We start from the raw sequence: 12,512 nt of genomic DNA on the forward strand, positions 1-12,512 counted from the left end.
CGTTAATAATCTCATAGTAACATTTCGGCGAGAGAGTTGTCACTATCAAATTTATTTACCTGAGGTGCAAAGGCATAAAGCCGAATTAATTTGGCATCACACTAGTTTTTAAAAATCTCCACTTCCGAACTGGTAGGTTCTGAAGGGGAGGCAGGAAGTAGACTCCCATGATTCATCTAACTTTCTCAGTGAACTCTGCAGAATTGTGACACACGTTTGTTCTCAGAAAAATGTAAGTAAAGAGTACCAATTGTGCATCAGGGCGCCTACCATGGTCAGGGGAAGCTCCCTCAGTGTCCTTCAGCCAGTGTCTGCGCTACGGCGGAGATCTTGCGGGTGCCTATGTCGGTTGGATTTCTGCGAAGAAACCTCCTTATCACATCCCGGTAACACCCGGAAATAATACGAAGTACCCGGTACGCGCATGCGACCACGGTTGGATCTACAACCACACATTCCGCACTTTGACAACTGAGGTAATTAATAGTTGTGATCCGAAATCTTACGAAGCATCCCTATTCGATGTCTCTAAGAATAACTGGAGTTCAAATACCAGATATAATACTGATTCAAGTAATAAAACGTGCTTTTATTCATTCTGCCCATAAACGGGTGAGTATAAAGTAGAATAAAATCATGCCTAATATAAATAATCGGGTAATGATGGCCTACATTACATCATGTTTCTATTTCATGTTGGCCTATCCTCTCATGCTACCACCATTTCTCTTCTTCCCAACCAATCTGTACCAAGACGACATCAGCCACACTGGCATCGGGGAAACACAATAATAAAAAGCACGGCCAGCTCCTAAGCTTTCTGGGAAGCAGGCTAGAGGAGCCTTTTCAGTCATTTGCCTGTATCTTACCATGGACCTAAGGGTGAACACCCAAAGATGTTATTAAATGTACTCTGCATTCTTGCAAGATATGCCGTGGTGACCACAGCTGTTGAAGTGATGTGTAGTGCAGACTTTGGTTGTAATACAAATCCTTATTCTCAACTGTTTTAATTACACAAGCAAACTCTGATTTTGAATAAGCAGTAATTTGAGTGATGAAATTACATCGTTGGGGGGGGGGACAGGGATACTTCTTCTTATATTGGGTATATGATAAGCACAGTTGTGATCAGTTGCGGACTTGTATTCCCCACACTGTGAAACTACTGCTCTCTTGGTGTGCTTATAAACATAAATACTGACGAAGACTATCTTCTGGGATGACACCATATATCTGGTTAATTACAGGCGTTAGAAAAGTTATCTGAGCAGCACTTCTTCATTCCACCAACTGCTCCACAATCACCCTCACCTATCATCTGAGGCTGGTACAATAGGTCAGAAGTTGCCGCAGTACAAGGGACTTGGTTCCACCCCACTACCAATAAAAAAAAAACTTTGGCACTGGCTGATTTGTGGCCAGTTCTCTTAGTTGACCCCTGAAGTCTTGTTACTGACCCATGTTTGTGTTCTTGGCCAGAATGGTGACATATTGCAAGACGGTGGATTTCGCTTTCGTCTTTGACAACTTCTTTCTAGTGGGAAGGGTCAGACAAGTAGAGATGTGAGAAGTATGGTGAACATACAACAAAGCAGACGCTTCATTTTCTCATGATGATCTCTTTATGATGGCATTTTCCTTCTGTTTCTGCACACATATCCATCTGTTTGTTGCTGTGAAATCTGTGGGACTATCATACTTGCTATATGCAGCAAAAACACTGCATGTACAAAAGAGGAAGGGCTCCATTGTCTCAATCATTGAAACGAGATAAATAAGTAAATCTTTACTGATGTTTATAAGTGGCATTCCAAATTCAATTAACACCAGCTAGAAGCAGACAACTTTCCTCTATAAAGTGGGTGACTCACAGGCCCAAAAATAATGAAATTTCAATTTTGTTAATTAAATGTCAAATATCAATATTTTACATTCACACTTGAAATGTCCCATTTTTTGGTCTAGATTCTAGCCCCTGAAATCTGAATTTTACAAGTATTTACTTTTAACATAAATGTAAAAAATGGACTTTTTTTTATCAATCACCAGGAATATAACCGAAATTCCAAAGCACAACATATTATCTCTGTGCCTCAATGCACCTCTCTCGCATTTCTTACTGGTAGGTTTAAATTCGGTATTATTAATTTTGAGCAACATAAATATTTATAATTAATTTAATATCTCTCTGGAGGGGAACATTTCTGTTGGCAGTTGGCATTCCTTTTGTTACAAACAAATAATCTTAATATTTTTATTGAACACAATCCAAATTAGTAAATTCAAGCACTGTTTTTATTTTGCACATGAAGTTATCGATTTCACTCATGGGCCACCACAGGGAAAACAACAGAGAATCTTAAAACAGTTCTCGAAAAGTGGCATTCTGCATCATATTTCTGATGGCCTGAGAGGAAAAATAAAGGCATATTGCTGTCCTCAATTCTTCTAGCTCAGATAGGTATGTGATACAGCTTACTTGCCTGTCTTTGCAAGTCAGCTACTGACATTAAATGCATGCACTATGTCCTTTAACCTGTACTGGACAAATACTGATAATGTCAATTCAGTAGGACAGGACCTCTTTCCAATAATATGCAACAATATGTATATCAGCGACCTTCATTGAAGTGAATAAATAAATTAGAACTATTTCACTAAAATTCATGGAATTAGTAGTAATAAAAAGATAAACTTTACTGTAACTGGTCAGTCTCAGCCCCCTCCCCTCACATCCTTTGACATCTGAGTACCAACACTTTTATATGATTTTTTAAAGTTATGGTCTTTTATTTCTTCAGAATAACTGGGTATGTAACTCCAAGTGGAAACCATATGCACTTCACACTGCCTTCTGGGTAGGAGCCTCAGTTGGTGCTTTTATTTCTGGTCATATTGCAAACAGGTACATGTATTCCACTTAATTCACATTAAATGGTTATTTTGTATGATTTGTAAAATATTACTGCCAACTGTAAAATTTGGAATTTTGGGATCCTACATGAAATGTAATACGGTGCAAGTTCTAATAGCACAGTTCTCAACAATGTCAGCACTGTAACTGATCCACAGAGGCCATGAAAAGTTGCATCTTGCCGTCCACCTCTTCCTCATTCCATTCTACACTGACTTCCTACTGGAGGTTATAACTAATGCTTCAGCCTTACTGATTTTGTCACATTGCAAGAGATTAAATATAGTAACAATGTTGACAAGATGTTAATGTCACTATTCTAAATTTGTAATGATACAATGTGAATTTTATTTGCAAATACCATTACCTTGTCATTATGCTTTAAAACATATTCCTGCATAAATATTTGTGTAATATTGTCTACTATGTAGTTATTTTATATCTGTAATGACACCGTTTATCTGATGTGACTGTTTCACTATGAAAATGGGAGGAATGGCCCTCATATTGTGGCATGAAGACCCGTTACTATGCAACGACCATGAAATAAGCAACTATACAACAGCCGCTGCTAAGTAACGGCTCCACAAAACAAGCATGTTCTTATGGAAACACTTGCACTGCAACAGAGGAACAGCTAGAAGACTCCAGCCATCTACTTTTCTCATTGACTTGTGGCCCCCTGAGGCTCATCTTACAATGAATGGATGAAATATCCCCTTTGTCAATCATGTAAAATATCTTGGTGTAGAGATGATTACAAGGAGACTACACATATAAATGATTGAAGCCACGGCCTTCAGAACATTTATTAGTCTACTCTATTCAAAAGTGAGCATTTACACGCCAACATTAAACTAACCCTCCATAAAGCACTAATTACATTAATACTGACTTATGCTTGCCACGTCTGGGAATTAACCGCAGACGCCTACCTTGTAAAATTGCAGCACCTGCAATTCTCTGCACAATTGGAAAATTTCCAAGGTGCATACCGGAGTCACACAAAATCGTGAGAATAAACATGTTCGTAGCATTGGGCAAGGCAAAGCCCGGTACAGAAAATATAAGAGGCTTAAACTTGGCAGTGGTAAAGCTTATAACTGTTCAAGTGACTAAGCTGCTGTTGTAGCATAAGATAAGTAAGATAGGCATGATCTGCTTTGCAAAACCTGTAGTGACAGAGGACTTGTATATAGTGCAGAAGGAAGAATTTTCAATAACATGCTGTAAATGAAATACATACACTTGATGAAAAGCCAAGCATATACGACCACAAGAATTCAGTTGAAAATAAAATCTGGTCATGATCCTCAAGGGGTTTGGCACTATTTGCAGTAAACTCCACTCCTGAAGTAATACTGACTCTGACTCTGAGCTGGCTAGTGAAGACTGTAACAGACTGAGAAGACCTAGTGTGTCCTATAGTGATTTGTGAAGTGTGTAGAACAGTGAGAGCAAAATCCTTACTTGTAGTTACGAGTTCAATGCATCTCATTAACAATCAAAACCCCGTTTATAGTCACTATAATCATGACAATATTTTACAAGTCACCTGCAATGAGCAATGCACTAATCATTCACAATCCAACACTGAAATGTAATGTCATGTACACATGCCGAAAGGGTAATTTCATGTGAAATCATCCAGAGAGGTCGCTCACTATTTTTAAAAAAATTCAAAATTTGTACACTTATTTCTACATATTTTCACACCTCAAAAATATTAAAAAAAACTGTAATCCGCTCGGTTCTCCCAGTACAGCCGTTTTTATAATGCGAAAAAACGCGTTTTCGGCTCAAATAGAGGTTTGCGCTATCTTCTGTATCTCCATAACTGTTGAGGCTAGAGACTCCAATGAGAAACCAATTTGTTCCTCATGATATGGACTACAAATCATATTATTACAAAGTTTTACTCAACTCACTTCCTCTAGGTGTAATTAAGCTCGAAACTTACCTATCGATTTTTGGGAAAACGCTATTTTTGACCTTCAGAAACCAATGGGAGGGGGAAAGTATCAGATCTATGGTTTCTACCCTTTGTTTCCTCCTATATGAAGAATATAATCACATAGTTTTGAACACCATATCTATTTTCCAAAATTTTCCTGGAGCTTCCAAACTTTGCTCTGGGCCCAAAATTGGCCATTTTGAACGTCTCATATCTCCGGTGGGGAAGCTCCGAAAATTTTTAAACTCATAGCAAATAATGCTCTATTCCAGAGTAACATGGAGTTAAAATTACAACTTTGATATTCAACTAATAGCGAAGTTTTTATATTGCGAAAAAACGTGTTTTCGCCTGAATGGAGGGTTGCGTTATCTCCCATATCTCGATAACTATTTAAGCTAGAGACACCAATAAGAAACCAGTTTGTTCCTCATGATTTTTTTTTCTGTGGCCCTACAGCCCCAATTTGGGCCTAGACCTACCTCCATGAAACTCTCAGTTTCACGGGCGAGTGATCAGCTCGTCACAAGGCCTCTACCTGCAGACAAACATAGAAAAACGCACACAAACATCCATGCCCTGAGTGGGATTCGAACCAACGATCTCGGCTTCCGAGCGAGCGAAGACAGTGCATGCCTTAGACCGCTCAGCTACCGTGACCGGCTTGTTCCTCATGATATGGACTATAAATCATGTCATTACAAGGTTTCGCTCAACTCACTTCCTCTAGGTGTAATTAAGCTCGAAACTTACCTATCGATTTTGGGAAAAAATCTATTTTTCACCTTCAAAAACCAATGGGAGGGGGAAATTATCAGATCTCTGTTGTTTACCCTTTGTTTTCTCATACATGAAGAATGGAAAATTGGAGAATTTGAAAACGGAAATGCAGAAGAATGAAGTGTCTGTGCTAGGTGTCAGCGAAGTGCGGTGGAAAGGACAAGGTGAAGAAGCGGTGATTATACAGTGTATTATTCCGGAGGTGAACGGGCTGAAAGAGGTGTGGCAATAGTGGTGCATAAAAGTGTAGTGAGGAGTGTTGTTAAGAAGATTGCTTGTAATGACAGAATTATTGCTCTGAAGTTAAAGGCAGAACCGGTAGATATACTGATTATACAAGTGTACATGCCAACATCAGAGTATGAAGACGATGAAGTGGAAAAAGTGTATGACACAATTGAAGAAATTCTTCAGGAAGATGGAAGAGGAGACACAAACAGCATCATATTGGGAGACTGGAACAGCATTGTTGGAGATGAACCATATCAGAATATTGTTGGATCACATGGACTAGGAAGACGGAATCACAGAGGTCAAATGCTTATTGACTTTTGTGAACGAAATGGATTGATTGTTACCAACACTTGGTTCAAGAAGCCAAAGAGAAGAATTTACACATGGAAGGCACCTGGGGATTGGAAGAGGCATCAGCTGGACTACATCCTTGTGAAACATCGATTCAGAAACAGTGTGAAGGATGTGAAGACGCTTCCTGGGGCAGACATTGACTCTGACCACAACTTGCTGGTTGCCAAGTTCCGAACCAGGTTGAAGAAAATTATAGGATTTCGAAAGCGCAGACCCAGATGGGATTTGGAGAAGTTATATGCTCAAAGACAAAGCGTGCAAGAGACTCTAGAAGAGAAACTCGGTGCAATTGAAGGTGAAAGCGGAAATGCTGAAGCGCAGTGGAACGATATAAAAGAATGCATGTTAGATACTATCAGTGATTTGGTAGGTAAAGTTGAGAAGATAGCAAGAAAACCATGGGTTACACAGGAGATGATGAGTAAAATGGAGGAGCGAAGGAAATGGAAGAATGTCAACAATGAAGAAGGCAGGAGGAAATACAGGAGACTGAGGAATGAATTGAAAAGAGCCACGGACAGGGCCAAAAAGGAATATCTTGAGAAGATATGTAATGAGATTATGGAATTTCAAAGAACAGGCCGTTATGATTTGATGTACATGAAGACAAAAGAACTAGGATGGAAAGAGAATCATGGGATTCAAAATGTTGGCATCGAAGACTCCCAGGGGAATAGAATAGTAGATCAGAGGCAAGTGCTGAAAATTTGGGAAAATTATATTTCAGAACTATATGATCGACCTAATCGGCCAGAAACCTTAGAAGTTGAACCGGAAGAAGAAGTAGATACAGACGAGAAAGGACCATATATTTTACAAAGTGAGGTGGAAAAAGCTATCAAGGAAATGAGGAAGGGAAAGGCTACAGGAGATGATGATGTACCTGGAGATGTGCTCAAGTTACTGGGAGAAGGTGGTTTGAAAACACTGACAAAACTAATGAACACCATATATGAAAGTGGAGAGTGGCCCAAGGACTTTACAGAAGTTACAATGATTGCCTTAAAGAAAAAGACAAAAGCTACAAAATGCAGCGACCATCGCACAATAAGTCTTATTGCACATACAGCAAAGATAATAGCAAAGATACTTAAAAGAAGAATTGAAAGGAAAATAGAGGATGTACTTGGAGAAGATCAGTTTGGATTTAGAAGAGGAAAAGGAACCAGGGATGCAATTGGGATGATGAGAATTATAGCGGAACGAACTTTGGAGATAGATGAAGAACTGTGTGTTTGCTTCATAGACTGGCAGAAGGCATTTGACCGGGTAAACTGGACCAAATTAATGCAGATCCTGAAAGAAACAGGTATCGATTGGCATGAAAGAAGATTGATTAGCAAATTGTACATGGATCAGAAAGTTAGAGTACGACTGGACAGGGGGGAGACAGGAAGTGTGCAGATTGGAAGAGGAGTTCGACAAGGATGCTGTTTATCACCAATTCTGTTCAACTTGTACAGCGAATGCCTTACCAAGGAAGCTCTGGATGGGCTCGGTGACTTCAAAGTAGGAGGGCAAATTATTCAAACTGTGAAATATGCAGATGACCTTGTGTTAATGGCTAAGGAAGAAACTGTGCTACAGGGCATGATTGATAGACTAATTGAAATTGGAAGGTGCTATGGCATGGAAATGAATGTGGAGAAAACAAAAGTAATGAAAATTTCGAGACAACCAACCCCAGTCACAATAAAGATAGACCAAAAACAAGTGGAGAATGTGAAATGTTTTAAATATTTGGGTAGCTTGTTAACAGATGATGGAAGGTGTACTTGTGAAATTAAATCCAGGATTGCCATGGCAAAAGCTGCATTTAGCAAGAAGAAGAATCTTTTTACCAGCAAATTGGACTTAAATTTGAGGAAGAAACTAGTGAAATGCTACATTTGGAGCATAGCTCTGTATGGGGCTGAAACATGGACACTTAGGGCAGTAGATCAGAAACATCTGGAAAGTTTCGAAATGTGGTGTTGGAGAAGAATGGAGAAGATCAGTTGGACCGATTATGTGAGAAATGAAGAAGTGTTAATTAGAGTCAGTGAGCAGAGGAATATCCTACATGAAATAAGAAAACGGAAGGCTAATTGGATTGGTCATGTTTTACGCAGAAACTGCCTTCTAAAAGAAGCTATCGAAGGAAAGATAGATGGGCGGATAGAAGTGACAAGAAGACGAGGAAGAAGACGTAAGAAGATGCTGGATGACCTTGGGGACAGAAGAGGATACTGTCATTTGAAGGAGAAAGCTCTAGATCGCATTAAGTGGAGGAATTGTTTTGAAAGAGACTGTGGACCTGTCGTCTTGACAGATTACTGATGATGATGACATGAAGAATATAATCACATAGTTTTGAACACTGTATCTATTTTCCAGAATTTTACAAGAGCTTCCAAACTTTACTCTGGGCCCAAAATCGGGCATTTTTAACATCAACTTTTATATTCAACTACTAGCGAAGTTGTGGGCACTTTGAATTTTGCCAAAAAAAAAAACAAACAATACCTCAACAATTGGCTTACCTGCATCCAATGGTATTAGTTCTTTGTGTACTCCGACGAAAATTGTCCATTTTGTTTGAAAATACACGTAGTTCACCAAGTGTCCACTCTCACAATGTCTTCGAAGTCATCGGACTTGGATGTTTTATAACACCTGACCGTGTTTTCCTCCAGATGGACGACCCGATGTTTTTGTCTTGTGTGGAGCACAGTTTTGCACTTTTGGAACATGCTTTCTAGAATGATTTCATTTCTTGCAACTTCCTCTTTTGGCACAAAAAAAGTAAACTATTCCTGGAATATTTTCTGTGCAGAATATTTACGGTTCTAGCGGGCACATGACTTGATTAAAATGAGTTCTTTGAAGACTGGCTTTCACTGCTTTCCTCTTCGTCGTGCTGCCAATACCATCACAGGCATTCTTCCCGTGCGAGGTGGCAAAGAAGTTCCATTCTGTTTCAAGTCCGAAGTCTTCATAGTGATAACATAAATTGGAAAGATTCTTATTGTTTTTATATTGGCTTCCAGCACCATCACTGAAATAAATAACCTTCCTGACTGAAGGTACATTTTCCTTTATATGGGCGATAAGAAATTTTTGGAACACAAACTGTGGCTCTATCGTGCTTTACATGATCACTGATTATGCACAAGCTTGGGCATTTTGTTATAGTGACCGCCTCGTAGTAATACACAAAAGGGTGAAGTGTAGCCTGTTGATTTACCCAATGGAAACTTGGAATCTCGTCTTGAACGAGAAACGAACAATTTCCTGCAAAATCTGTAAAATTTAAAGTGCCCACAACTTCGCTAATAGTTGAATATCAAAGTTGTAATTTTAATTGCAAGTTACCCTAGAATAGAGCATTATTTGCTATGAATTTCAAAATTTTCGGAGCTTCTCCACCGGAGATATGAGATGTTAAAAATGGCTGATTTGGGGCCCAGAGCAAAGTTTGAAAACTCCTGGAAAATTCTGGAAACTAGGTACGGGGTTCAACCTATGTGATTATATTCCCCATGTAGGAAACAACAAGGGGTAGAAACCACAGATCTGATACTTTCCCCCTCCCACTGGTTTTTGAAGGTGAAAAATAGATTTTTTCCCAAAATCGATAGGTAAGTTTCGAGCTTAATTAGGCCTAGAGGAAGTGAGTTGAATGAAACCTTGTAATGATTTGATTTATAGTCCATATCATGAGGAACAAACTGGTTACTTATTGGTGTCTCTAGCTTCAATAGTTATCGAGATATGGGAGATAACGCAATCCTCCATTCAAGCGAAAACGCGTTTTTTCGCATTATAAAAACTTCGCTATTAGTTGAATATCAAAGTTGTAATTTTAACTCCATTTTACTCTGGAATAGAGCATTATTTGCTATGAGTTTAAAACTTTTCGGAGCTTCCCCACCGGAGATATGAGACGTTCAAAATGGCCAATTTTGGGCCTAGAGCAAAGTTTGGAAGCTTCTGGAAAATTTTGGAAAATAGATACGGTGTTCAAAAATATGTGATTATATTCTTCATGTAGGAGAAAACAAAGGGTAGAAACCATAGATCTGATACTTTCCCCCTCCCATTGGTTGCTGAAGGTCAAAAATAGCGTTTTTCCCAAAATCGATAGGTAAGTTTCGAGCTTAATTACACCTAGAGGAAGTGAGTTGAGTAAAACTTTGTAATAATATGATTTTTAGTCCATATCATGAGGAACAAATTGGTTTTTCATTGGAGCCTCTAGCCTCAATAGTTATGGAGATAAAGGAGATAACGCAACCTCTATTTGAGCCGAAAACGCGTTTTTTTTTCGCATTATAAAAACGGCTGTACCGGGAGAACCGAGTGGGTTGCAATTTTTTAAAAAATATTTTTGAGGTGTGAAAATATGTAGAAATAAGTGTACTAATTTTGAAATCTTTAAAAATGGTGAGCGACCTCTCTGGATGACTTCACATGGAATGACCCAAAAGTAACTGTGCATATGATTTTTCACATATGCTTATTTTGACACTGCAGCTACTTTGTTAATGTTACGTTTAAAATCTGTATGCATGTTTTGCATGCATACACATATGTAGGTATGTACATATGGACGGATAGATAGCTCCACAACGTACATGTATTATTCAGATATTTATATACTGTGTGCATACATGTATATTTTCAGTTTTTATATTGCATTAAACTAAGTCTCAGACATTTACAATTTTGAAACAGTTCCATTTTCTTGGATACGACACCATACAGTCTGTTGAAAATAAAATGAAGATTTGGAGGTGAAAGTTCCTCCAAACCTTTAGTTGATTTTCAATGGACTATATGGTGTTATATCCTAGAAGACACAACTCTTCACAACTACAACTGTGCGCCTCCAAATCCTACATTTATAATCTTACTGTGATATCCAGAAGGTTCACAGATTTCAGGTCATAGATTTCTTTTACAGACCTATTGCACAAGCTTTCAATGTACCGCTTTATATTTCCTTCATAGCTTTGGAAGACGCATTCCACTAATAGCAGGAATGTTGCTATGTTTTCTTGGAGGAGTTGCAACATTAATAACATCTGGATTCACGCTGCTTCTAACTTCAAGATTTGTTATTGGTTTAGGGCATCTCACTACCAGTTACATGGCACTAACACTAGGTATGTTCATCATGTATCACGTATCTTTAATTATGCTACCATTTACAAAATTTACTATTTACCTTTGATGCATCTACAGTGCATCATCTGATATAATTATTGGTTTTATCATTGACAAGAGTTATTCCACATGGCCTGAATTACAACAGAAGATATGCATATAAGGTAGAGTCCTGACCAATTGAGGGTGGATTATCTGTGGGGTTTGTTTAGAAAACTCACTACATGAAACAAAAGGAAGACACAGCTCTCCCAGACAAAATGATGCTTGAAACTTAAGGAATGTTACATGCTGGAAGACAAACTAAGAGACCAAACAATCTTCTTTACATAATTTTTTTAAGAAGTAATATTTATATGAAAAGTTAAACAGTTCTGTCTAGTGTGACTCGTGAAGATTTTTCTTATTTCAATTATTTATGCCCTTACATGTTTCGGTCTTCAGAGACCATCATCAGAGGGACACCTTCACATCAATACAGTTGGAGGCTACTATTACAGTACATGTTCTAAAAGTTAACATGTATACATACAATATTAATAATATACACTTGGGTATATCTTGGTCATATCAGCAAAAAAAGCCTCATCATTCCCCATTCCCATTCCCCCCCTACACTCACTAACATAAAACTCAGCACACAATACATCAGACAGCACACGTAGTAAAGACAAGCAGCGGCACGCACACAGGAAGACTACACTGAGTAAGTACAAATAACAATATACACACATAAGAAAATATTACGTACATAAAATAATAATACGAATATTTGTATATTACAGATAACACCTGTACAGTGTGGAAACAAGAACTAGCCGCTCCAGCACTTTAGACATAGGGCGAGTAACCCTAACAATTTTAAATTTTAAATTTTAAATTTAGAGAAATTTTAAAGGATTTAAAATCATAACTAAAGATTTTATAGTGCTACTACAGGAAAATCAAATTTGACGTGTGCAATATAATCTACATACCAGACACATATCAACGAGGTAGATGTTGATAATACGAAGAAAATAACAATGTGTTTTTAAATGTTAAATTTTAGACTGGGTTCAGTGTAGCAGCAACGTTAAGAGTATACACCTGATGATGGCCGATAGAGGCCGAAACATGTAGTGT

At 38.2% G+C, this 12,512-nt stretch overlaps 2 protein-coding genes across 5 annotated transcripts in view; one reads left to right on the forward strand and one right to left on the reverse strand.

Annotated features, from left to right (window-relative positions):
• The window catches only part of LOC111873220 (ankyrin repeat and SOCS box protein 3), a 39,170-nt gene that overhangs the window by 21,275 nt on the left and 5,383 nt on the right, over positions 1 to 12,512 (reverse strand). Inside the window, exon 1 of one of the 3 annotated variants that reach the window (XM_023867748.2) lies at positions 8,762 to 9,267. The exons of 1 other annotated variant lie outside the window; for it this stretch is intronic. In XM_023867748.2, coding sequence (XP_023723516.1) covers positions 8,762 to 8,767 — 6 coding nt within the window. In that variant the 5' untranslated portion in view covers positions 8,768 to 9,267. Of the gene's footprint in view, positions 1 to 8,761; positions 9,268 to 12,512 lie in introns of those variants that run through there. One more of the 3 variants, XM_023867749.2, reaches the window with a different exon arrangement.
• LOC111873219 (solute carrier family 22 member 1-like) overlaps positions 1 to 12,512 on the forward strand; it is a 32,257-nt gene that overhangs the window by 1,034 nt on the left and 18,711 nt on the right. For both annotated transcript variants that reach the window (XM_023867746.2, XM_023867747.2), the window contains exons 2-4: positions 262 to 476; positions 2,805 to 2,908; positions 11,232 to 11,386. In XM_023867746.2, the coding sequence (XP_023723514.1) occupies positions 262 to 476; positions 2,805 to 2,908; positions 11,232 to 11,386 (474 nt within the window). The remainder of the gene's footprint in view (positions 1 to 261; positions 477 to 2,804; positions 2,909 to 11,231; positions 11,387 to 12,512) is intronic.

Source organism: Cryptotermes secundus, unplaced genomic scaffold, assembly GCF_002891405.2.
Source record: "Cryptotermes secundus unplaced genomic scaffold, Csec_1.0 scaffold1849, whole genome shotgun sequence".
Classification (NCBI taxonomy): Eukaryota; Metazoa; Arthropoda; class Insecta; order Blattodea; family Kalotermitidae; genus Cryptotermes; species Cryptotermes secundus.